This window comes from Notolabrus celidotus, chromosome 13 (genome assembly GCF_009762535.1).
Source record: "Notolabrus celidotus isolate fNotCel1 chromosome 13, fNotCel1.pri, whole genome shotgun sequence".
NCBI lineage: Eukaryota > Metazoa > Chordata > Actinopteri > Labriformes > Labridae > Notolabrus > Notolabrus celidotus.
In genome coordinates, this window is record NC_048284.1 from 16,817,876 (window position 1) to 16,845,830 (window position 27,955).

General features: G+C 40.0%; 1 protein-coding gene across 2 annotated transcripts in view; it reads left to right on the top strand.

The window, feature by feature from the left end:
• The window catches only part of LOC117824683 (glutamate receptor ionotropic, kainate 2), an 81,375-nt gene extending 53,745 nt beyond the window's left edge, over positions 1 to 27,630 (top strand). The window contains exons 8-16 of one of the 2 annotated variants that reach the window (XM_034700244.1): positions 2,217 to 2,324; positions 2,442 to 2,555; positions 2,657 to 2,863; positions 4,338 to 4,561; positions 8,654 to 8,772; positions 9,677 to 9,894; positions 12,127 to 12,352; positions 18,839 to 19,089; positions 23,831 to 27,630. In XM_034700244.1, the coding sequence (XP_034556135.1) occupies positions 2,217 to 2,324; positions 2,442 to 2,555; positions 2,657 to 2,863; positions 4,338 to 4,561; positions 8,654 to 8,772; positions 9,677 to 9,894; positions 12,127 to 12,352; positions 18,839 to 19,089; positions 23,831 to 23,995 (1,632 nt within the window). In that variant the 3' untranslated portion in view covers positions 23,996 to 27,630. The remainder of the gene's footprint in view (positions 1 to 2,216; positions 2,325 to 2,441; positions 2,556 to 2,656; positions 2,864 to 4,337; positions 4,562 to 8,653; positions 8,773 to 9,676; positions 9,895 to 12,126; positions 12,353 to 18,838; positions 19,090 to 23,830) is intronic. The other variant, XM_034700243.1, reaches the window with a different exon arrangement.
• Positions 27,631 to 27,955: the final 325 nt, after the last annotated feature.

Below are 27,955 nucleotides of genomic sequence, written 5' to 3' on the forward strand. Positions count from 1 at the left end.
GATATGAATTACTATTTGGTGAGTTAACCCTCAGGGGTGGAAAGAGTACAAAAATAATCTACTCAGGTAAAAGTAGAAGTAAAACTACCAGCCTGTGAATCTATTAAGTTATTTCATAAAATACTAAGTACTTACTTTTAATCAGGGGTGAGGAGTGAGGGGAGTATGAAAGTCATATATGATCCCCAAATTATATATAAGCAAATTCCTGAGCTAAATGTTGAAATATTACCAACAGCAGACTCGTACTAATGAATATTAGTGACTAACATCGCACATCTCTCTATGTGGCACATCTTTCTATGTTTAGAGAGAGGTGTTGGTTTTGGAAGAGAAACGTTGTGCTGCTGAGTTATTTGACCAAGAAAGGAAGACTCTGAGAATATGTTTCCAGACTCTCTTGTTGTGATTTTAACACTAGCATGATGTTCTTCAACTCTGCTTTGTGTTAGTTCACTTGTCTGTTAAGTGGTAGACAACAGTTACTCATTAATTAATCATGCTTGTATCCTTTTTTCTTTTTCACTTTTTGTTTTACTCATTAATGGATACAGTGTCAAATGTAGTTAAAGCTGGGGTTGGTAGTCAGATTTCGATACACTTTTTGTTACACTGGTTAAAATTATCTTTATGTCCTGATGGCATTAATACATAATGTGTTCTTAAAAAAGAGCAGAAAAAAAGCCACTATCTACAGCCGGAGTAAACCTGGGAAGACACCAAGCAATCCCCGCCATCAGGAGCCAAAATATGAAACCAATCAAATCCCGTTCTGCTGTTCTGCCCGTACATTTCATGTTTGTTTTTGTTTTTAACTTTCACCATGATAATGTTTTGCTGTTTTCTCACCGCTGAGTGAGACATGAGTTGACGTAGTGCAAAACACAAACGATATTCTGAGGACTGGTTTTGAATCAGCCACAATCATATGGTCACAAATCAGTGCCGCTCGTGCATGTAAGCGGGGGCGTCGTTTTGGAGGAGCTCCGAGGGAAGTAGAATACTTTCCATTAAAAATACTTATTTCAAAGTAAAGTACTAATTTTGAAGCCTGTTTTTAAAAAACTAAAAGTGTACAAAGCTTCAAATTCTAGTAACATGAGTAAATGTGATTAGTTACTTTCCACTCACACACACATTTTTCTACAACTACAAAGTCTACGTTATCAATGATGTTACAGTAGCCATTCAGTTAATTCATGACTGAAAAATGAGCAACCTGTCTGAATTACCAACGCCATTGTAAAAATATTTTTAGTTTTACTGACTTATTAATTAGCTTTCCAGCTTTAATCCACCCGTCTGCTTGGAACAGAAAATCGTGCTTTTTTCCAAATCCAAATCATTACAAGCATCTTCAAAATTTTCAAACAATAGAAATAGTAGCAACAAATAGTTAGAACCAAGATTGTATTTCTTGGTCTAATCTGATTAGGTCATTCTTTGTTTACCTTTAAACAACATGTCTTCACAATCTGATCCAATGTGGTGCTTTTAATTTCATCAGATTACCTTTTGACATCTGATCCCTGATGAGCCCTGGAAAGTGGTTGCCCATTTTTCATCAGTTATCTGTTATGATTTATTTTTAAAACCTACATTAATATCCTAAAAATGAGTATATTTTAACCTCACACTCAATAATCTTGATAGTGTAGTCACTTCATTACCAGAGTCACTACATATGTTTTATGATGTTTCATTTCCTTTCTCCTGGTTCTCCTGCATGCATATCTCCACCCATGTTTATATCAAAGCCTCAGTGTGGCTTCTTAACTCTAGTCAGGGTCAGCTGTTTGCTTTGTTCCACAAAGGTCTTTCATTCTGCGGATGGTATCATTGCAGGTAATTTTCAGAATGAGCCCATTGTAGTAGCTGGCGCCCCCCCCTCCCCCTTCTGCGTCTGCTATCACTCTCCATGCCTGTCTGTTCCTCCAACGGCTTTGAAGTGAAACTTCAAGCACAATGAAGCACATGCATAATGAACTCTTACCTGTCAAACCTGCTTCTCTCCCCGCTGCTTTATTGTTTCTTGTTATGTTGTGGAGATAGACAGCAAGGGGAGAGCCGGACGGAATTTGTAATTGGATGGAAAAAGTTTTATTCTTAGCGGAGGGATTGATATCGTTGAGAAAGACGATATCTTAAGGTTAATGGAATGACTATATCAGGAGTGGAGGATTTTAGTTTATTATGCTGTGTGCTTCTGTCTGCAGGCGCACTGGGATGGCTTGACAGGACGTGTTCTCTTCAACAAGACCAATGGACTGAGGACAGATTTTGACCTTGATGTCATCAGTCTGAAGGAGGAGGGGCTGGAAAAGGTGGGTCTTTAATTATGTCTTGGAGCCCAAGTCTTAAAGAAAGAGTCTGGATGCTTTTAAGTGTTGAAATAAAGAGTTGACAGGGTGATTTTGATTGATGCTAAACTATTTTAACAGATTGGAACGTGGGATCCTCCCAGCGGTCTGAATATGACAGACAGTCATAAAAGCAAGACGTCCAACATCACTGACTCTCTGGCTAACAAATCCCTGCGTGTCTCCACCATACTGGTAGCCAAATAAAATCACAAAACTCTTCACACAAATACACACAGATAAATGATGAGCATAAATAAAACACACCTCTATGCGTTTTTGTTTCCCCTGCACAGGAGGAGCCGTATGTGATGTTTAAGAAGTCAGACAAGCCTCTGTATGGGAACGACCGTTTCGAGGGTTACTGTATCGACCTGCTGAGGGAGCTCTCTGGCATCCTGGGCTTCCGCTACGAGGTGCGGTTGGTTGAGGATGGGAAGTACGGTGCACTGGATGAGGGCGCAGGCCAATGGAACGGCATGGTGCGAGAGCTCATGGACCATGTAAGTCTCGCAGTAAGATGCAAAAAATGAAGAAATGAGCGAACATCTCAAAAAGCAGTATTTTAAATCCTATCATATCGATTCCTTTCCTTTCCTTTCCTATTCTTCCTTTTCCTTTCCTTTCCTATCCCTTCCTATCCTGCCCTGTCCTATCCTACCCTTTCCTATCCTTTCCTTTTCTTTCCTTTCCTACCTTATTCTATCATATCCTATCCTATCCTTTTCTTTCCTTTCCTACCTTATTCTATCATATCCTATCCTATCCTTTTCTTTCCTTTCCTACCTTATCCTATCCTATCCTCTCTTTTCTTTCCATTCCTATGTAATACTTTCCTATCATATTATTCATTCCCTTTACTTCCCCTTCCTATCCTCCCCTTTCCTTTCCTGTCCTATCCTCTCCTTTCCTGTCCTATCCTACCCTTTCCTTTCCTTTCCTTTCCTATCCTTTCCTTTCATTTTCTTTCCTTCCCTACCTTATCCTATCCTGTCCTATCTTTTCTTTCCATTCCTATGTAATCCTTTCCTATCATATTATTCATTCCCTTTACTTCCCCTTCATATCCTCCCCTTTCCTTTCCTGTCCTATCCTACCCTTTCCTTTCATTTCATTTCATTTCATTTCATTTCCTGTCCTTTCCTTTCCTTTCCTTTCCTTTCCTTTCCTTTCCTTTCCTTTCCTTTCCTTTTCTGTTCTCTCCTTTCCTACCTTATTCTATCCTATCCTATCCTATCCTATCCTATCCTATCCTTTTCTTTCCTTTCCTTTCCTACCTTATCCTATCTTGTCTTTCCATTCATATGTTATACTTTCCTATCATCTATCATATCATTTCATTTCATTTCCTTTCCTTTAGCATCCTATCCTCTCTTTCCCTTCCTTTCCTATCCCATCCTATCTTAGTTCTAGATATTTCTGTGTACCTGTTATTAATGTGGTAACTGAAACATGCTTTTAAACATTTACTGCTTTTGCATTTATTTTGACTGTGAGCATTTTACTGTAATAGTTGTTTGAGACCACATTAGGTGTTTTAAATCAAATAAATCAAGGCTCACTTTATAAAAGTTATACCCTGATACTCATTGAGAATTCAAATATTAGCTACATTTATTTGAGTATTATTCGAAAAACAGACCCAGAGCAAGCTAAGGATCGAAAACAGCTAATCTTACTTTGAGGTCGGACTCATTTGTCACAGATTAATCTAATCCTAAAACTGTTGTCACCTGTAACATCATATAAGAAGGGTCTGACACATGATGTGCGCTTTCCATTAAAAAAACTCCTGTCTTCAAATCTAAACGAACACATTACCCCCTGCTGTATTTTCCTTTAAGTCCCAGCTTTTCCTTTCAGCACATATATCCAGCAAACCGCCCGTCAACAGAAATCAGATGTTAATTTAATTGCTTGTCTTTTATTGCTGCACTCAAACACCTGCCCCTCTCCCCATCTATTATCTAATTGCAGAAAGCGGACCTGGCAGTGGCTCCTCTAGCCATCACCTACGTCAGGGAGAAGGTCATTGACTTCTCAAAGCCCTTCATGACGCTGGGGATAAGTATCCTGTACCGCAAGCCCAACGGCACCAACCCTGGAGTCTTCTCCTTCCTCAATCCCCTCTCGCCTGACATCTGGATGTATATTCTGCTGGCTTGCTTGGGTGTCAGTTGTGTGCTGTTTGTCATAGCCAGGTAACATGTCGACCCTCTCATTTCCCTCAATCTTTTCCTTCCCTAATACCTTTCTCCACCTCCTTCTTCCCTTCCTGTTTGCCTGCTTTCACTAACACACAGCAGTTACTCCCTCAGGGCCTTAAGAGGGGGAAGTCATGCAGAGAAAAATTATCAAGCGGCAACTTGGGGAGAAAGCCATCCTGGGAAAAATAATTCTCCATTCTGAGATAACTTGAGCCCCTGAAGTCCCTCAAAAGTGATCATTATTATCTTGTGCACAACATTTCTTTATAACATAATAACATGTGCAAAGGATAAAAACGATTACCTTTGCTTGACTTAAGGGGTTTCTTACTTAAGTATTGTGGATAAAGCTTAAAACAAAAGAAAATCCTACTTAAATATATTATCTTACATACATTATAGTATTACATTATACATCATTTTAACATAACAACAGTGTTTTTGCTTGTTTTCTTATCCATAACACTACTTTTAATCGTTTTACTGGCACTTTTAAATTATAATTTTTGTTGGTGTTGCCTTAAAGCTCCTGTGAGGAACTAGTGGTGTGTTGATTTTTGCACACCCTTGTGGACAAAGCAGTACCACTCATATCTTTACTGGGAGGGCTTCAAGAAAAACAAGTCAAATGTGTCTCTAATTTAGAACCTGCGCTATGAAAAAAGTTAACAAAGGCTGTTTTGGCGATCACTTTGTCGGACACCTACCCCCTGGCAGCAGATCAAGGCTCTAAAACTAAGCATGAAAAACTGATTCATTTCTGGTGGGTTTTTTTTGCTTATGACGGTCATAAAGAGACATCAGAGTGGAATTCAGTCTGTTTCATCACCAGCTAAAAACTCCTCACAGGAGCTTTAAGATAATACCAAATGTGTTTGCTGTTTTTTGATAGATTCAGTCAAAACAACAAATCTCAGATTTCAGAGCTCACGGCCAGCCCTTGAATTCACCACCAAGAAAAGTTATTAAATCAATCCATTGTTTAAAACTCATAATTACGCACTTATAACGCAGTTTTGAAGAAAAAAAGAAAACAGTGAATAAAACCAGACAAACGATGATTCCTCAGATTTTATGCCTACTTTAGAGTAAGTGAAGTAAAACAAGAAAAAACACTGATATGGAGGTAAAAGCTGATTCACCACCTTATTTCTGGCATATTTGCGCAAGCATCAGCAACTGTAAAACCAACAACCCGGTATAAATCTCTTAATCAGCTGTAAGAAATGTACGAGTACAATGCTGACATTGTACAAGAACAATTCTTATAAATATCCTTTACCCCTCTGAAAGCCCACGATGCATGACCGATGCACAGAGAGATGTGTGTTAACCCCAGGGCTCCTCTTCTTATTCCTCTGAGACCCTGAGAGGTGTTTGGGTTTAATGCACAGCTCATCAAATGTTACCGGCAACATGATCACATCCCAGGAAAGCAGCAACTGTCACCTAAGTTAGTTCAGAATATGCAAATTTGTACCCGCTTTTTGTTTCCACGGTTGGTCGGTTGGGGTAAGTTAGCATGCATTATCTTGATATTCCTCTTTATGAAAATGAAATGGCCTCAGTGCCTTTATTAAATTACAACACTCTTGTCTGAGTGCATGCATTGTGCTCTTTTTCTGCACACTGTGGTAATAAATAGCGCTTGTGAACAAAAATATTCAGCAAAGAGTGTTTTCTACACTTGGCTGAGCTGCTACTCTCATAATTTAGGTATTGATTGTACCGGCCACAGATTGACTGGACAATCCTCTAAATGCAGAGTATATTATTTTCTTTTAATCCCCTGCAAATAGAGTGAGAGGAGTGTGCTTATGAACTCCTGGTTTTGCACAATAAAACACTAAACACCTCATTCCCGATGGAGGATCACGTCTTTGAACATCATCCCACACACACAAACAAACAAGCACCCTTTTATTTCCCTCCTTTAAATAAGCTATCTCGTTCCAAGTCCTAGAGAAATACATTTTCTCACAGCTCTGTGTGCGTAATTCATTTCTTTCTTATTATAAAGAAAGGATTTTCTTTCAGATCACACAACCTTTTCCAGAAAACGTCTAGCTGTGAAGAAGAGTGCATGATTAAAACTACGTTATAATATGTTTACATGTGATTACAGGCTGTTGCAAGTTCTGGACGTCTGTGATTTTAGCACCCCATCCGCCAACAGAGGCTCTGCAGAAGAAAGGCAGCAGATCTATAATGCAAGCAGAGTAATTGAATCCAACAGACAGTTAATGGAGGGAGCGTGTTGTGTTATTGTGGCGAGGGGGACGGGCAAAAGAGAGGACGAATCTTTTTATAATTCAACATGAAGTTGGACATGTCCCTCATGCTCAGCGTGAGGAGGTGACCTTACGTTCGCACATTGCATTTTTTTTTCTCTTCCCTGCGATCGGTGTGCAGAATACGGCTCACGGGAACACAGGGATGGCTGCAGGCAAAGGTCACACAGAGGATCTACATCTACAGAAGACACATGTAGACGCTCAGAGGGACAAACACAATCCAATCAAGAGCATGTTGTATAGATTTACACAGATTTAAACGACCTCACCTACGGTGCATATTCAATGACGCCCACAATGCGCCTGGAGCGTCTGCGGCTACACATAATCTAAACAACATAAATAAACCATCAGAGAAAATATTTGATTGAGCCAATGCAAATACACAATAACTGTGGACAAATGCACACCCACACAGATATAGAAGCACATGCGCAAACATCCCTGCGCCAAAGGCGTCATACAAACAGGCATTAAAGCAGCACACACACACATGCATGAGAGCACACACACTAGAATTCATTCGGCATACAGCTCCTACACAAGGCCATTGTGCTGTTTCACTTGCCTGTTGCGGTTTCAAGGAGACTGAGCTCATTGACATTCCAGCAAATCAGGCATCCTGATGGGGTTGACAGGAAGAATTATAGTGTGTCATCATAACCATGTCCACGCAGGCTGGATGATTCTCAGGGGATTGAAAATGGCTGTGAAGGAAGCGCAATACCACCAACATGTTGCACCATGCTTGTAAAATAAGATAGTTAATTACACTGCAAGGATGGATCAAATCACACATCTATATGTAGATCTGCAGCACTCACATTGCATTTCTAGAACATTTGGTTTTGTAATGTAAAACGCTGCACGCAAACACCGTCTGTAAACGTCCCAGTGTGTCTCTAAAACTGCATCACATTTTGTCGAGTCTGAACCTTTAAGATAAATATAACCCACAGGCTGATTAGCATGCAGCATGTTGGTGGGGGGGAGCTCCCTAAACACCTCACCTGATGGGGCCCCGCAATTCTACATAAACAACGTTCCCTCCATCACCCACTTTAGCCCAAACTCAATCACTTCCCGATGCTTACTGCTAACCCAATCACCTTGCGCTAATGCTGTGCCACTTTTGCTTAGGATAATAAATGAGAAATGTCCACAACTGACCTGAAGACAGTGACAACCAGCCAAGCAGGGAAGGGAGGGAGGAGCAGGGTAAAGAGGGGGAGGTTGAGAGGGGACGGAAGGCAATTTGGGGGGGAAATGAGGTGCAGGATGGGCAAAAGCAAAGACAGGAGAGTTGGAAGAGAGTAAAAGGAGCTTGGGATTGAAAAGAAAGTCAACTGTTGGGAAAGCAGAGGGGGAAAAAAGGAGAAAGTAAGTCTCATGTCAGGGGTTGAAGGAGGATATAGCACCCGCAGCGTAGCGGTGATTGCAGCAGCTTGGGGAATCACATAAAGGCACCTGAGTCAGTGAATCCAAATGAGCTCCAAAGATCATCAGGCTCTGGGACATTATCGCCTGTGACAGTGTTATTCCAGCCTATTGATCTGTCCTCACAATAAACTGATGGCATTTGAATATGCCAATAAGTTGATCTCTGCGAAAGCTCGGATGATTTGCTCTGCAGAAGCTCCAACCCTGAGGCCACAGCACAGGATTCCTACACATTTCCATCCTCTTTATTCCTGCTAACAATGTTTAAAGAATATCTGTTTTTTTATGTGCCGATAAATCTCCTCTTTGATGTGTGCTGACATCTCCTTCTTTGTGCTTTCTCCTGTCATAGGTTTAGCCCTTACGAGTGGTACAACCCGCATCCATGCAATCCCGACTCGGATGTAGTGGAAAACAATTTTACGCTGCTCAATAGTTTCTGGTTTGGAGTTGGGGCTCTCATGCAGCAAGGTAGTTGCCTCTGCCTGTGGCTGCTGTTGCTCTGTGGAGCTGGAGCTCTCTATATCCCACTGTCTCTCAGGGTTGTGTTGTTTTATTCAGGCCAGCGGCAACTGAGAGAGATCTCTAGGGGTCTGCTGCCAGGAAGGGGAACTTAGAGTAAATGTGCATGTAATGGGTTTTTAATTTGATCTACTTAGCTTGCAGCAACAGAGAGTAAACCTATATATGTATATGAGAGGGTTAGTTTTAAACAGCACTTATAGCCCCTTAATAAGATCACACTACCGTATTTTTAAAAGTATTGAATTAGAAAAGACAGCATAGAGAAATGTATATCAATGTGTTTTTTTAATGAGGAGCAGCTCAGTAGCATGACTGTTCCTTTAATTAACATTCTAAAAATAGGCTCTGTTATAGCACTACAATACCTAGTGTCCGCTCCATTTGCTCTTGGCCAATCAGCACCTAGAGATCAGTGGGGTGTGGAGTCAGGATGTGAGGTTACCTTGGGTACATGACTCTCTGGCCCAAACAGCCTGTCACTTCTCCACAGTGTTGTGAATGCTCGATACTGAATGTGTTTAATTTGATATCATTGATCAGTTAAAAGGATTCTTTATTAGCAGTATTTTTCTCCTCTGTTATTTAAAGCTCACTCGTGACTGAGACAAGATAATTTCACTTATTTGAAATCCAACAATCGTCTCGTTTTGAGCACTCTCTCAAGTGGTTTCTGCTCAAAGTGAGCGGCACATCTGCCGAGCTGAAAAACTTCAAGAGAGTTCTTGAAACAAATTCATATTTTTTAAAGGAACTAATCTTCTCGTGTTTGTTCGGATGAACTTATATAATATACAAGCGACGACTTAGTGAGATGAATACATTTATCAGTGTAACACCTCCCTCACACCAGGCTCAGAGCTCATGCCCAAGGCCCTGTCGACTCGAATAGTGGGAGGCATCTGGTGGTTCTTCACCCTCATCATCATCTCCTCATACACGGCCAACCTGGCAGCCTTCCTCACAGTGGAGAGGATGGAGTCGCCCATAGACTCAGCCGATGACCTGGCAAAGCAGACCAAGATCCTGTATGGGGTGGTGGAGGACGGGGCCACCATGACATTCTTTAAGGTAGCTGGTGTCGTTAAAGAGTGTTATGTCACACTCTTCAAAGTTTTGGCCCTTAGGATTTCAGTCCTGGTCATGACACATGTGGTTACCAGTAGTGTCAGCAGGCTTGTGCATCTAGGTAGACGACAGACAGAACACAACCCAGCATAATGACATCCTAGCTCTTATCAGCAGTAAACTGATGTCAATTTATTCATCTCTATAAACAGATCTCTGCATGCAAGTACAGCCAAATCCTCTCTAGATCTAAAATTCAACTTGATTGACAATCTCCTCAATGCTGTCATGACAGCCAATCAGCATTTAGATATCTTGACTTCCTGGAATGCATCAGAAATGATCGGTCTGACCTTCATACAAATACCTAACGTTGTAAAAGTTGTTTTCTTTCCTTAAAAAAAAAAGACTAAACAAAGCCTTCTTTTGTTTTTACGAATCGGCATCATTATGTTATTTTGTCCGTTTTTAGACTTGTTGGTTGCAAGTAAATCACAAGAAAGTTGGTTTCTTTTAGGGTTCATACCACTGAACAAAGCCAGAGTGAAGCATATGTGTATTACTATTTACAGTGAAACTGAGACTCACCAAACACAGATTTATGGGCCCTAAACCAAGAAGTAACAACTTTATATTTTAAGACATACTGTATACAGGGGGACATTTTTTTCTTTGGCTCTGATCTAAACTCCATCCCTCCCTTAGTTGGATTATAAACACTGCAATGCACAAAAATCATTGTTAATTGCTATCCGCTCATTAATCAGTAGGTAGGCAGGAATGTCAAAAAGTCGGATATCATTCTCAGGGGCACATACCATCGAAAGATTATAGCTAGTGGATTCAAATGCTGAAGCCTTAGCAGCATCATTGTGATTGATACAACATCACCTGTTTGTTGTGCTGCTAAACAAACACAAGTTAGATATTATTGAGTCAGTAATGATTTCACTTTGATTCTCACACTGGGCATGGTTGAAAATCAAGGGACTGTATAGAATATGTTTAACTTGCTTTAGGACTGCATCTCTTTACCTAACAGCTTCTGTCTCCCTCTTGTTCCTCTACTTCCTGCATTATTAAAAACCGATCTGCTGTCTAAAAATGCTAGAAATGACTTCAGAGTTAAATTTTAGAGTAATCATTTCAGGGTGCCTTTACCTTGGGGATGAAACCGTTGCATTTTCTGTGAAGAGCAATGCACATCTCCAACTCCACAGTTTTTATAATAAAACTCCCATACAATGCTATAAGACTGATTTGCATTCTCTGAGGCTGTAATCATAGAGCTTAACTTGATATACGTGCACCAGTGAATCCGTTATGTTTGGACAGGCAGGATAAATATATGGTAGTGTTCTTAACTTTAAAAAAAACAGTACACTAAAAGACTTAAATGTAGCCGCATATGAGTTTTGATAGGGGTTTGATTTCATGAAAATCTTCAATTTCCTTTATGTTTCATAGAAATATCAGTTAGCCATAGACTTTATGAACTCAACTCAACTCATTGTTATTTATATAACACCTTTCATACATACAAGCATGTAGCTCAAAGTGCTTCACAAAAGAACAGAGAGACAGTAATCGTGGGAAGGAAAGGGATATAAAATACTTAAAAATAAAACCATGACGATCAAATCAATACAATAAAATCTGAGAAGTAACAGAAAAATTTGATTAAATTAAATAAAATAATTATAATAATATTAAATCAAATAAATACTCGCAAAATGAATATTAAAAGACATATAATAAGACAGAATAAAATAAAACAAATAAAAACGATGCTAAAACAATGGACATTATGGTAATAATGCAGTCCAGGGCTAAAAGGCAATTACTCCAAGTTATTAAAAAGGTAAGTCTTAAGTTTACTTTTAAAAACATCCAGAGGATGATGCAAGTTCACCTTCACACTTTGGTTTTCCAACCCAATTTTAATGCCTCAGGTTGAGCATCTTAGCCATCATCACCCTGTTTTGTGAAACCAGAAGTTACCATATTTGGACCACATGATGAATATACAATTTTACATATTTTTACTGGTTGATAGGCCTCCGTGGTAGCAGCTTGTCAAACGCAGGAAGCCGCCACTGAAGCGCAAACAGCTCAAGTTATGAAAAGTTATGAACACAAACCAAATGGTCATAGCAGCAGAATTTAGAGTTGACCCCCATTTTTATTCCAAACCCAGAAACCAATCTTACTCTTCTGTTCTCTGGCATCTTGTAGAAAACAAAAATCTCCACCTATGACAAGATGTGGGAGTTCATGAACAGCAGGAGGCAGTCTGTGATGGTGAAGAACGTGGACGAGGGCATCCAGCGCGCCCTGACCTCCGACTACGCCTTCCTCATGGAGTCCACCACCATTGAGTTTGTCACCCAGAGAAACTGCAACCTCACACAGATCGGCGGGCTCATAGACTCCAAAGCATATGGAGTGGGAACACCAATGGGTAAACGACCTCAAACCTCTTTTCACAACCTCCTCCTGTGCTGCCTGCAGTGTTGTAAAAAAAAACATTTGAAAAGCTTTTAGCTCAGAGAGAGATACTGCAGATACTATGTGACAGATAAAGGTATATAGTTTGGATGATGGATAAGCTCTGGGAATGGAAAGGTTGACCTTTATTGATGGGGTCATGGGTATAATGGTTCAACAGCGTGAGGTGTAAAAGGTTTAGCCAAATGAAAAGCGAATGGCTTGAGGTTGAATTTATGGAGAAGGTTAAAATGTGCCTGGGGCTTCAGAACAGGCCCCATTCGAGATGTAGCCTTCATGAGTGTGTTTTTTTTTTACTTCACTGTAACGATTTTCTCACAGGATTATTCACAGAAAGGAGAAGCACACCTAGGTTAGTCGACATTCACAAATACTTTTAATGGTGTGTTTAGCCTACTTTGGAGTCACAGAAAGCGTAACATTGTGAGTGCAAAGCAACCTGAAAGTCAATTCAGTGCTATTCACTGTGAGGTAATTGACAGAGTGTGGATTTGGACTGACCATTACACTGCAAAAACAAAGCACTTGAGAGAGTGTAGAACAAGCAATAAGAACTTCTTTGAACTGTTTGTTTGACCCAGCGTATGCCCCCAAAAGTTTTATTATTTATTTTTTAAAGCTCCAACAGAGGAGCTAAAACCGTCACAGTCACAGATTCTTCTATGTTGTTAGCAACTTTGGCGGTTCTGGGGAGGGGCCAACAGGGGCCGGTGCCCCTGTAAAACTGAACCTGGACCCCCCTGTGGACCCCCCTCCACACCAAAAAAATATTATACAATAAAAAAGTTTCAGTATCGCGCCGATGTGACAGGTGGAACACATGCGTGTGGCACTTGGTTTCAGTCCCTTAGAGCGCTACAGCGCCAGAAGGTAAAGTCAACATGCTCATCACCTGCCCTCAGAACTAGATCATTGACAACCCGCACTGAAGTCCTGCAGCTTAAAGTAGACAACCATTATCAGTACTGCGCACTACACTCATGTTAAGTGTAAACAGCCAAACAGCTGCTGTCAGTCTGCATTTTGATCTAGTACACGGTAGTATATATGTCTAGTATATAGGGATGCACTGATGTTTTGCCAGTTTGTTCTCAGCCGGTCCTCGCCCTTCTCAGTCTGGTTTGTCAGGGTTGAATGTGTCCCTCTGACAACACCCTGCCCCAGCCTGGCCCCCCAGTAAAATTGGACTAGAACTGCCACTAGTTAGCAAATTATCTAATTTTCCACTTCTCTATAATGAAAATGTCTCTTTTTACAAACCAGAAATCACAAAGTAACTCACAAAGAAAGTGTACTAAGTAGCTGTAAAGAATCTACGCTGCAAGAATTCCAGTCACAATAATAAAAGTGTAATAACACTATTGCTTAATAAGATCTCTAACCCTCCGATTCTGATTTATTTGTGATTTCTTGTAAGTTTAATTAGAGTTAATAAAGATGCAGCTAACACTATCAGCACTTAGGAAAACTTGGCGATTGTCTCAATCCAAATGTCACAAGGTCAAAGCGTGTATGACGAGGCCACGGAGAGCTCTGCAACCATCTGTAATCGCCGCATCCATCATCAGGGATATGAGGGCCATCAAAATATGGAGGATTCATTCCGGCCATCCACATCTGGACCCGGCTCCTGCTGATGAGAATGGGGCAGTTATAGATCTGCAGGGATGGCATGATTGCCGCGGCTGTAACAAAGCTGAGGTGATGCGGTGAAATATAGTCCCTCTGTGGCTCCGTAAGTGCAGCAGTACTCACACTGATGCCCTTGAGATGGACACAGAGACCTAAAAGGCATTTCAGGTCTATTTCCATTCATGCGGTAATAGAGTGTATCAAGTATACGACCACAAAATATATGCTCAAATCACTTTAATTCTGCGATAAGTGGTCTGGTATTCAAATGCATAAAAAGTAACGATTAAAGATGTCCACTTTCAAAGTTATTACTGCACACTAACTCATTTAAGGCTTTAATTTTGGTGTTCATTGCTCAATATTTCAGAAGTAAAGCCGGTTACAGCCTCTGAAACGTTACTAATGTGATAGAAGAGGTCTTGAGACAGCTGATTGCTTCATTAATTCAACGCAAGCTCTGTTTTCACTGCAGATGTCCTCTCTGGAGAGGAGGATTTTTATTTCTGCAGAAGGTGGTTTTATCCTTGATTTTTTGTCTTTAACACCTTGAGGAGAAACAGAGGAATGTAGTTACGTAAATCCACACCAAGGTGTACTGCAGTGTAAATTTAATGTACTTACACCATTTAAAAAGTTCTCTTTCCTGCTTCTTCGTACTTAAACTCATAGGCCTTTCTAGCCCATTTTTGAGGGTGCTGAAGCACCTCTAAATTGAATCCCAGCACCCCTAAAATTTGAGAGATTTTTTCTGTTTGTTTCCTGTATGTCCTTTTTAACAAGCTAGAAAAATTTGAAAACCATACAGTACTTGGTTGAAAGGTAATATTTTAACAACAAAAATAATGCATTGCATTTCAAATGAAAGTCCAAAAAATATCTCCAATGTCAATTTTTGGTATTTTGAGTACTCACTATAAGGGGCTGGTTTACTCCAGAAACATACATACTGTTTATGTATATGTTGAGGAGCTGCTGTTTCAAAATGAGTTGTCTTTCCCCAGAAATTAGGGTTACCATATGTTTCTTTTATGATTCCAATCCATTTCTCTTTTGCTGTGGCTCAGCATTTAAATAACCTTTATCAGATTTGATGGTTTACTCACAGACTTTCCCAAAAAGTGTTTTACTTTTCTTTCACAAATGTAGAAATGAAATTGCATTAAAATGTACAAAACAGTGAAATTTATCTTGCCCGGCTCAGCACCCCTAAACATCTGATCCTAGAATCGCCTCTGCTTCAACCCTACTCTCATGTCTGTAGGCTAAAGTTACTTCACACACTGAGCTGCAAAAAAGTCTATACAGTGCTATTTATTGATTTGATTTACATGAATTGTAAGTAATTTTTCATGCACAACCAGAAAAGAACATTTAATGCTCCCAGCGATCAGAAGAATCTCTGCTTTTCCCTTTCATTCTGTTGATTTATGTAATAGTTGGAGGTTTGGGTAATTGGTTGAACAAAATAAGCTGTGTCACTATGGTGTAATTGTGAAAGCAGAATTATTCAGAATTTGTACACACCAACACTCCCTCAGATAATCAAGAAAATAACAAGCAGGTTAATCCCTAATGAAAATGTACACCAGATATAATCTGGTAAAATTAGAAAATTAACTTCCCCTCAACCAAGTCCAGAAGTAAAATGCTTCTTACACATGACAGAATAAAAAGTAATACTAAAGTAATATATCATTTGATAATGTATGTATCACATGGGCTGTTTCTGCTTTTAGTACTTTCACGTTTAATAATTTGATAGCCTGTTCATAATGATTATCAGACATTTTTAATTAAAAGCAGAACTGCTACTTGCATTTTTGGTGTAAAAATAGTCTTGTTAAATATGTAAAGGCTCTGTATACTTGCTCCACAGCTGATAAAGACTTCACTCTGCAACTTTTTCCCTTCTCAACACTGTTTAGCAGCTCATTCCTAGTAGAGCTGTTATAGCAATAAACCAGATCAAGCTGCATAATAAGTCTTAACCTTTTAGGGCCTCGTCTGTTTTCACACATCCTTTCCCCAAAACAGCATCATCTTAAGCTATCAACTTAAAGTGAGATCACATTAATTCTTGGGCCCCAGACAGGCTGGGAGTGATGGATGTCCTCTGGTGTTGAACATCTGTCAGGTAGTTGTGTATGCGCAGTGTGTCAAGCACAGCGTTTTACCATCCGCCCAGGCCCTGCTCTCCATATCCTCCTCTCTGAGGACCCATCCTATTAGCATTTATCCAAGGACTGCTTTGTTAGGCCATCATTAATCATTTGAAATATGAGGGGAGCCGGAAGCAGGGGACTTGCATACTTGATAGATCCCTCATCTTCAAATGGAGCTAGCATATGCTTTTCACGTGCACACAACACATGCATATACACAGATCTGCATATTCAAGGCACTGCAATGCCACTGCATATGCACAGAATAAAAGGATGTAAGTATGTCTCTCTCCAAGAAAAGCACTCATGAATACATTCACAAAAGCACAAGATTGTTTATGATCAAAGAGGCAAACGCTGATGTGCTGCTTAGGAAAAATATGGGGGCACTTTGTGTAATTTTCAGGTTTTATATTAATGTCCTCTTAGTCAGTCTAAATACAGAGAGGCATAGAGATGAAAGGATGATGGATGGCAGCAGATAAATGATAGATGAGACAGAGGGGGAATCAAATAAAGGGGCTGACAGGAAAAACTGTATGAGCAACAGACAAAGTGATGCTACCTGGGGCCATATTTTGTTTATTCCCCCTCAGAGCTTTTGCAGAAAATGTTTCCACATGCTCATAAGATTATTTCTGCTATGCTGGAATCAGAAAAAATTCGGCATTCTACTCCTGTTTCATCCTTTTAAGTCACTCTGAATAATCAAATGAGACAAAATGCCTGAAATGGAAACCAGGCTTCAGTATGTATTCACTCTCTAATCACATAAATACACTAACAAGCTTTTAAAGCAGTTTATAAATGAAACATGAACGCTCACAGTAAGTATTAATCTTTCTTGGCCTGGTTGGGACACAGTGTCACGCTGTGCCTCGTTTGGCCATGTGCTGTGTCACACAGGCTGAGGATGGAGAAGAACACGACCCCAGTCGGCTACCCTGAAACGATTACTTCTCCTTTGATCAAGCCAGCGCCTGCTGCGACTTAATGCCTTGTTGCTAATTCTGGCACCGTCCCACTGCCTGGATTTGGGTCCATTTGCTCATCATGACATTAAAATGTGTAAAAACACACCAGATAGAGCAACCCTATCTCATAAGCACACATATAATCCCAATTACACATATAAATGCACCCTACTGGGCTCCTTTTTCCCCCCTGTGTATGCACACTATTATGGCATATGAAAGGGTGTCTGGATTTGGGTCCCTTTACTCATTATGACATAAAATGTATATTAAAACATTAGTTATAGCAATCCTAGCTCATAAACACACATACACAATCTCAATTCCGTTTGTCCTGTCTGCACAGACCATTTAGGACTTTGAAGCTAACTGGATTTGGGTCCCTTTACTCATCATGCCATCAAAATGTATAAAAACAAATTTAACCTCACTATCTTATATACACAAATGTAATCCAAAACACACATATAATGTACACCTCAGAGGGCTCTGCTGTTTTTCCTGCTTAAAAACCCTATTTATGCTGTATGAAAGCATGTCTGGATAAACCCTAGTTCAGTCAGGTCCACTCTCGTCAAAATAATTAATTAATTTAAAACCAATAAGTTAGATTTGGCGGTATGGCTCTGTTCTGGGAGCTCCCTGCCCTTCCACATAACTACGTGGAATGCCAAAGCCTGAGGTGGGGAGAGCACATTTCCCCTCTCTTTCAGGAGCATGCATGAAAGCCAAGGCAGGAAGAGCAGCAGCAGCAGCAGCAAAGACCCCCGGGATATGGAACAGAGCAGGCATCAGTGACGCAACATATGGCGGAGCTAGGGTGGAGGTGGGATGCGCAGCAATTTGCAGGGGAACTAGAAAGAGAAGGAAGGCTAAAGCAGTTTAAATAGAATGCCCAGTTTGCTATTTGCCAACTGGGGCTGGAGTTAAGAGCAGCTCTTGTACTGTGGGACGAGCTTGACTTAGAAGCCTTCCTGAACTAACGCTATGCTCAATTTATTGTGTATAAATGCATATCTAGATTTGGGTCCTTTTACTAATCATCCTATTAAGAAACACCAGATAGAGCAACCTCGCTCAGATACATACATAATCCCAAACACACATGTAATGTAAGCCATATCTTATCAGGTTGATTTGGGTATGTGTGACCTTTCATACTATCAAAATACTTCAAAAAAAAGGCTAGATGGAGCAACTCTGCCTCATAAGTGTACATATAATCCAAAACACACGTTTTGCACACCCTACTGGGCTCCCCTCTTTTTTCCTGTTTGTACCCACCATTTATGGCATGTGAAAGAGTATGAAAAAGGCAGCTAATTCATCAGATCCAACAGCAGCTCCTCAAAGCCAAGCCTTTGTTGCCAACTCCCTGTGCATTACAATTAACACACTGTGGAGACGAGTGAGTATTTTGGAATCGCTCTGTGAATATAGGGATTAGTGGGATTTGAAGAAGGATTAACAAAAAAACTCCCTCTAAGCAGCCAACAATAACATGACAGGTTATATGATCACATGCGACTCAGAACCTGTTTCATACACCCACCGCTACTGGTCACATATCCCCCTCAACAACAACTTTGCAAGCCGTAATCAGATTTTTTCATTTCTGGCTATTATCCCTGTTCACTCGTCTTCTGTTGTGCCGGCTTCTCCCTGCAGGATCTCCGTACAGAGACAAGATCACAATAGCCATTCTGCAGTTACAGGAGGAAGGGAAGCTGCACATGATGAAGGAGAAGTGGTGGAGAGGAAACGGCTGTCCCGAGGAGGAGAGCAAAGAGGCCAGCGCGCTGGGGGTGCAAAACATCGGCGGCATCTTCATCGTGCTGGCTGCAGGACTGGTGCTGTCGGTGTTTGTGGCTGTTGGGGAGGTCCTTTACAAGTCCAAACAGAACGCCCAGCTGGAGAAGGTACCAGAGTTTTTTCTGATGCATGATAACAACCAAAGCATTTCCTCATAACATTAATTGTTTGTCTCTTCTTATTTCACCTGTTTCCCCTATTTTGCCCTATTCTCATCCCAGCAATGTTTCAAAAAACAAAAAGTTTTCAAAAAACAACTGTTCTTTCTTTGTTTATCAATGGAGCTGTTTTCTGATAGATTCTCCAATAAAATGCATTTACTTAAATCAAGTAAAGTGTTTGTCTTAAATCAAGATTATCCGTCTTCTACAAATAAGATCTCAGCTTGAAAAATTTATGAAATGTAAAATAAACCTTGGTTCCCCTAAATTACAACTCAAAACAAGAAAATCAAGATTGTTTGACTTAACAAGATATTTAAGATGCATTGTCTTAAAACAAGTCCCTCTGTCTTGCTCAAATGTTACTTGTGAAGTAAATGTATCTTAAATTAAGTGGGATAAGACATTTTGACAAAAAATTAGACAATTTCACTTGGTAAGATTTTGAGTTTTTGCAGTGTGAAGTGACTGTATTTGATGGATAAGGTACTTCCTTTATTAAAACCTTCAAATACCCACTAATCAAATCTACAATGATATTTAAATAGAAGGACTGTTTTTCTCATCTCTGAAATTGAAATAATATCAGGGTAAAAGAGGAAGTTCCTCAAATGGCCACTTTAGGCTAGCTCCAAAAGTGAGTCGATCCTTATTAGGGCTCTGTAATAAATCCCAGCAGTATTAATATTTCAGTTTAGAGCAAATAAATGCTTGTGGTGTCTGTAGCTATTTAATCTAATCATGACAACTGTATATGGGTAGATTTTAATACAATGCACTGGAGTGACTGAGTGACAGGTGGAGGCTACGAGCTGACCACTAGGTGTAACCTCAGCTATTTTAGTGGCTGTGATGTTAATGGTGCCTTTTTGAAATTATTTCATGCAAACATCAGACAAATATTACAGCTTGTATTGATTCTTGTATTACTAACAAGCAGTGAGTGAAAGCTGGTATTATGTTATACTAATGTTAGCATGTACCTGTGTCTTGCTTGTTAGCGTGTGGAAGTTTTTTCCTATGATGCAAAAAAATCTGATCAAGTCGATTACTTTGCAAAATCGCCAGACAATCCTGTGTTACTTTCCAGTACTACCCTCTGTCTAAATGGAGCCCCAGAAAACCAAAATGGTGCAGCAAAAATGTTGAACTCAAGGCTTCAAAGGCAGTCAATAAGCCAATTGGCAGCATCCCAGTTGCTACGTCCTTTTTTTTTACAACAACACTTACATAGTATTTGATCGGGACGGGATTTCTCTACAGCCAGTGCTTGCAATAAGAATTATTACTGGATTTAAATGTAGCGTTTCATCTAAAAAATGTCTGAAATATAGAGACATTCAGCATGTACGTAATGCAGCATCTTTTTTCTCCTCCCTCTGGTTATGTTTTTAACAAGGGACTGAATATATTCCAGACTCTTCTATCTGTGCTCTATTTTAGGACTGAGCGCTCATGATTCATCGCACAGCGCATTGGTGTATTTTAGTGCAATTTAACTTGTACAATGATGCTTCCAGATAATTCTGAAAGCCTTTTTGATAGCCTGTTTGAATTATTAACATCTACAAAATTAGCCCAGTGCAGCAGCTTGTTGCTTTATTGCATTAGTAATTCGTTTTTGGCTGTTTTTTTTTTTTCACAGTCTGCATATGTTTCAGAGCACATCTTTGCTATCATTAATCAAGAGCTGAAAGACTGGATCACAATATTCAGATAATTTGCAAATGCCACAGTGCTTAGGCTGCCAAGGTGCTAGTAATTTACATGCTGACAACAAGCCTCTCCTTCTCTATTTTCTTTCCCTGCCAACTTTCAGCACCTTGACATCACCGTCTTCCCCCCTCCTTCATTTCTTCGCCTTTTCTCCATCACTCTTATCCATATCCCGCCTTGTTGTTTTCCACCATTCCATTCGCTCTTAGCCCTCCTGCCCCTTTTCTTTGTCTGTAATCACTCATCCCACCAAGTATATAAAATATTTCATTCATACGTCAAACAAATACATGCAAACACAGGAAATAACAAAAACACCTGGCGCATACGCCATCTACTGATATCCATCTCTTACACCTACGCTCACACACAAACAGAAAAATAATAGCGTCGTACTTTACTGCCCACCGCTCCTTTCTTATATTCTCCCCCTACACCCTCTAAGAACGAGAATTACATTTTGCATAACCACAAAGTGAATGTATGAGAATTCATCTTGGCAACATGGTGCACCAGTATATTGACATTTTATAGGATTTCACAGCCCATACATAATGCAGGCACAACAGAGGCTCTGTTTATGGAATTTATATAACACGTCACTGTGCAAGTATGATTGATGTTTAAACAAGATCACAACATTTATGGACTTAATCTACCTAAGAATGGATATCCCATCCTTTATTCAATATCTTTACATTCTCTGTTTGTGCGCCAATCATTACGAGTGCTGAAAGATTCTCTTTGATCTCAGCAGAAGGCTTTGAAACAGCATTCAGACCACTGTGTGATGATAAAGCTGAAACAGAGAAAATCTAGGACACACCGAAATTTTTAATAGACATTCCAAAAATATTGTTTCTGAATTAAAACAAGAACCTGGGCTTCATTCGCTCTCACAAATGTTGAAACTGGTCTTAGGATGTGTGAGGACTTACTTTCAGCTTGATGATTCTTTTTACAATAGCTTCATCAGACACGTTAAGTTTTACAGAGGCACTTCACAGATTTTGAAGATCAGTGAACTCATCATGAGGAGTGCTACACGGCTTGTAAAAACTGTTTTTGATTATCCAACGTGGCTCTGGAGGAGATATCAAATCCAAAAAGAATCTTTTATAACCTTATATGATATTCCAATGAAATGGCTGAATAACTGGTTTTGGAGTTTGAATAGCAGAGGCGTACCCAGAGGGCCTCAAGGGGTGGCCTGGGCTGCCGATTAATTATGATTTGCAACCCTTTTAATTCAAAACCATAATTGGCTGTTTGTCTATTAGCTATTTGCTCTCATCAGCATCAGTAAGTGAAGACCGGAGGATGATTTTAAGGTCACATGACTGACAGGGACCCTGGAAAATATTAGAACATTTGGTCTATTTTAGTTCAGTCAGACAACTCACATTTAAATTGTTTGTTGTAGCAGCAAATACATATTCATGTTTGGCGCCCAGGCTCCGGCATCATCACTCCCTGCAGATAAGTTTACATGCAGACATTGAGGAGTGATGTGCAAAACATACTGAACACCCCCGGAGCCTGCAGGTGGATGCTGGGGTGGCGGTGGGGATGAAAGAAAAAATCAGCAATAGGCATGCAGGCAGCAGAGGCATTGACAGGCAGAGGGAGAGATGGGAGATTTTCTCAGTTTAAATAGACCACCAATTTGAGAGGCAGAGGGTGGGATTGGATGATGGATGCTCGCAGGCAACGCTCCATTAGTGGGACCCAATCAGATAATTTTTTCATGGAGCCCAAAATCCTTGGTGGCACCCCTGAACATATAATAAAGATTATACAAAAACCTTATCAAACAGATCAGTTAGTGATAATACCAAGCGGCAACCTCCAGTCTAAAATATGAGTCAATGCGGAAGTGTTAAAAGCTGCAGTTCATCGAGGAACCGCTTGAGGCTGGCTCCGGAAGTACCAGAATTCACATACCCATGAATGGGAAAAAGACGATCTTTACAGCAGAAATAAACATGTTTACAGCCTGGTACAAAAGACGAGTGTAGTCTGGATAGCTCATTTCTCGATGTGCTCTCACTGTGAGGGGGGTGAATTTTATACAGTCTATGGATAATGCACATACATATAAAGACAGTGTATGTAAAATGTAGAGATTGATCATCATGATTCACATACAAAAACAAAATGTATGACATCACTTAGAAGACCCTGGTATCACACGTTTAAAAATGTATAGTGAAGAGTGATAGATAATGCTGGATATGGATATGTCTAATATCTAAACTCAATGGACACCTTGCCTCCCAAAAATGTAGTCTTGAAATGAACAGAACAATGAACAGAAAACGCCATTAGTTGACAAAACAATGACAATGTGTAAACATATAAAGAAATGATGAAGAAACAATAATCTTGGAGTTCAAAAGTGAAGCCAATGCAGAACTGAAGTGACCTGAATGTCCACTTGAGGCACGTTCCAATTCCAAAAGTCCCCATGAACACTTAAGTTATTAAAATGCCCAAATTAAAAAAAAAAAGTAATTTGTACGCATGGAGACATCTTTATACCTCTTGTGTTTTGAAGATATTTTGACCAAGAGTTATACATAGATTTGCATGATTAGGATGTGGGTAATTTGACTGACAGGCAGGGGCAATGTAGCTCTTTAGCAGGATGCTATCAGCTCCACCTCTTTGTTTCCATGTGGACTGAAAGTTAACTTGAGCCAGCTTTTCCAATATGGTGACGTTGGCTTCAGAGAACCTCTTCAGACATCAATGGAGAACGTAAATTGACACAATATTTCAAAAGAAGACGTGGAAGATAAACAGGAAAAACAAACAGGACATTACAGCCCACCATTATGCGGACAAACTTTACATTAAAACATAGTCATTTCAGTAATGTATGGTCACACAGATTTGCAGGGTTTGGAGTTTGTTAAAAACAGCATGGTGCTGACCATAACTCTTCCCTCCTTCCTGTTTCTTTCTGCAGCGATCCTTCTGCAGTGCTATGATGGACGAGCTGCGTGTCTCTCTAAAGTGCCAACGCCGCCTCAAACAGAAGCCTCAGCCGCCCGTCATTGTCAAGACAGAGGCGGTCATTAACATGCACACCTTCAACGACAGGAGACTCCCAGGAAAGGAAACCATGGCATGAACGCTGGGCAAACCCCTGAAAAAAGAAAATACAAAAAACACCCCTTCAATTTAAACCAAGGAGGGGCGGCAGGGGTCCAATCAATGCTGACTTAACCACAGACGGAGGTTAGCAGTCTAAACAGGATTCTGTTGAACCCACTTGCTTATGTAGACAGATGTTTCCTGTGGAAATATAGATACCTGAGCAGTGTCACCTCACTGTAACGTTCACTTTTAGAAAGATGCTGGAAAGGATGGACTCTAAAGTGTGTAAATTGAAAAGAGGATTGCAGCAGTTTTGGAGACTAAAAACAAGTCTGGTCCACACTAGAAGTGGATTTCATACATAACACACACATATATGCACATACAAACACACACTCATCCGACACACCTGTGCAGACGGGGAAACTCTTATTGTGACAGTAACACCAGATGTAGTTTTTCTGTTGATGTCAATGCCCTTTTGTCTTACCTCCATGTGTGTGTGACCCCATCAGCCCCTCCCACCAGTGGCTTGAGTTTCTTTTCGAATGATTTAAAAATGATAATCTCTCTCCAACAAAGGGAACAGTAGTCAGTGCCAAATGGTTTACTATAAACCGATGTATAAAAGTGACGTTTAGTTTGGGATCATCTATGCTGACCTTGTCAAATACTCGTTTTCTTCTGTAACGCCTTTCTCGTGCCAAAGTTCTGCCATTGTAAAGAACTTTTTACATGCCTATTATGTTCATTCAAAGCCTCTACAAGCAATGTAAACTGTCAAAGTCCTTATTCATGTCCGTCCTCACACGCAGTCTGCAGTTTTCACTCTGTATCAGTTGTTGTTTAAAATGCAGGATTTCTACAAAAATGTTGTTTTTGTACAAGAACAAGAAGTTTTGTAGTACTTTGTATCATGGTAGCCCCCTCCTGTGGACAAAATATGTAGCAGATACCAACTCAGCCCTCAAACTCTGTCACCTGTTGGCTATCGGGCTTCAGACTCTGCTGTGTAAGGATCATTTCTCTCATCATTCACAGACTCAGTCTTTTTCTGTCGGTATCGTGGGGCCAGCTGTGCGTACTCTCTGGGGACAATGTGGTGGGGTTTTTTTTTTCTTTTTGATGGATAAGAACAATAAAACTGTAAACATTTCAGTGGTGCTCATTGAAGAGAAAGGCGGTGACTCATTCTTGAAACTGGAACGGTCCTTTCAGCAAAGTCCTTCTGACAACAAGTAGCCATGATGAGTCACCATGATAGACGTAGTAAAGCAAAGAAGTGTTGCTTCTGTTGAAGATAAACATAAATGAGTTTCCAGGGAACCTTGTAGGTTTTGACAAGTATTGAACCCTGAAGTCTCTTCTGAGATTTGCAGCAAGGCATTAACTCTGCACAAGAAGAAAAAATGTGACTCATTTGTAGAAAAGGATTGAAACCATTGACAGTATATTAATATGGACAGCACGCTTCCATTACCTCCCATTGTAAGTAGGGAAGACTAACTTATTGTACTGAATGAGAAGCTATCTGGCTGTGGGAGTTGCAGGGCAAGACCCCTCAGTTTAGCACAGTCCACAGCAGAACAGATTATTGTTTTGATTTGAAGCTGACACTCAACATTATGGAAAGCTCAGTGACTCAATCATGATGTCACTTCCCCCCTCTTTAACATCAAATAACTAATTAAAACTAAATTTCTCCAAAGATTGAACACTTGCACAAAAATTCACATGAGAAGTAACTAACTGTAATGACAGGAACAACATTTGAGAAAAAAATATTTGATGTGTATTTCCATTTTTTGGTTTGATCCATGTCCTATTGGTTGTAATGGGGAAGGTGGGCTTTAAGACCCCTACTGCAGCCGGTTTCGGCCTCACTTTGGGAGAGCTGTTGTGATGTCCGTGTTAATACAGTCTATGATTGAAACCAGTTAGCCTGTGAACTAAATAAATTTGCTAACTCCTCTTTAATGTTTTGGCAGATGGTCTCTTCCTGTTCCAACAGATTTCTAGCTGACGTGATTTAGGTAGGACCAATCCTCATTAATGCACCCTTGAGACATTTCTCAACGACCAATCTGCATCATCATAAACAGATGAGATAACAGCTCAAGCTCAGACGTGTTAAGTGTTGGCTACCAAATCATGTCATGCCAAAGGTCTTAGAAAATGTTAAACTAGAAACCAAATGAGTAAAATGTTTAAAACTAGCTGCTTATAAAAAATCTACACCATATGTGATTTGTTGTAGCAGCCAGAGGAATTTCAGTCCCCCCATATAGGTTGCACATTTTAGAATATATAAATAAAGAAGTGGTTTAATGGGGAAGTGGTCTAGTGATGCTAGGCTGGAACTAGTTGAGTTGGCCTGAGAAAATAAAGTTTAAAAATCGCAAGGAAGTTGCAGATTTTGTTTGAGAAAAATACTGCGTTTTAGAACTCACAACTGGAATAAAGAATAAGGGGCGCACCACATATACAGAGGCTCGTTGCAACCCTTGTTGCAGCAGTTGCGGGTTTGCCTGGACCATTTGCTGCATGTCTTCACCAACTCTCTGCTCACCACATTTCCTGTCTCTCTTCAGCTGTCCATCAAATAAGGCAAAAATGCAAAAAAAATATAACTTTAAAAAAAAGGAAAGAAAGTGAAATTTTGCTCAGAAAAAAATTGAAAAAGTTGACTTAAAAAGAAAACAAGTTTAGTTTAGTGGCTGTTCTGAGGCTTTGAGTCTTCTCACATGATCCCTATCACCAAATCACATTTTCTCAATTAACATGCCAACATCCCATTGTCATCATCAAATTTTAAGCCAACATGGATTTAATTTATTGAGGTCCTCCTAGAAAATTGAACTAACTGGGAAATGTATCTGTACAAGAGAAACGTGACGTAACCAAAGCTACAGAACAGCTACAAGTTTGGACATTGTTTTTAAACTTTTTATTTTAGGGTCAGGGATTCATTCTGAACCTCACTGATGGGCGACTTGTGAATGTATGTAATGAGTTCATCTACTCTAAACCCGATGAGGGAATGACGAGCTTTGAGACTCTCAATGTAAGTTAGCTAATAAGTGTCTCACCTTTGTTGTCTCACCAGGTGTTCCTCGTGTTTCTCAAGTGGACTTATGCATTTATCCACTAATTGTCTCCAGATGTGTCCTCTCTTCATAAAGAAACATAATCACATTGGCCCCACGACACGTTTTCTCTGTTATCTCTGTTATGTTGGGAAATGACAAGCATGCTTGGTGGGTTTCTTCTTCATGTTTCCCGTGTTTCCCACACAAACCTAAACATCATTCAACCTGATAATCTCGGGAATTCAGAGAAAACAAACATCCAAAAGACAGCCAAAGCCTGCAATGACATCTCTGCTGTACACAAATGGAAAGTTAATGACTCATTTACGACGACCACATTATAATTGACAGGGAGGAAGACATAAACCTGAAACTCACTGGCGTTCTACCAATGCTGCTTGTCATTCCACGCATCTGTATCTCATGGTGCCAGCTGAAGTGATTGAATACCTGGAAACATTTCTTTGAAACGGCTCCAAAGGCTTTGCTGTCCTGTGGGAAAAACAAATACGAGCTCATGGATATCAACATTGATGCAAGGTTTTACAAATATGTCATTAAAAATGTCTAATTGTACCTTGATCGAGTGTTATTCACGCAACTTTTTCACTGGTCTTTTGGTGCCAAATGATCAGAAACAGGAGGCATTTTTGGGAACTCATTTTATAGTGATGCCGTCAAGCATAATGATGAGCATCATGCCCTGCAATTTTCTGAAATGTCAGCCTCTTTCTCTTCTAATTGATTAAACGCCCAAGACTTGATTTGTATTATCCAAAGAATGCATTAGGTAATTGCTAAATTGTTAATCAAATCAACATTGTAAGCATGTGAGCAGCTATTTTTCCGACTGGCTTGCTGTTCAGTATCCACCTGGCTGTGTGCCGGGCTGTGTATTGCTGCCT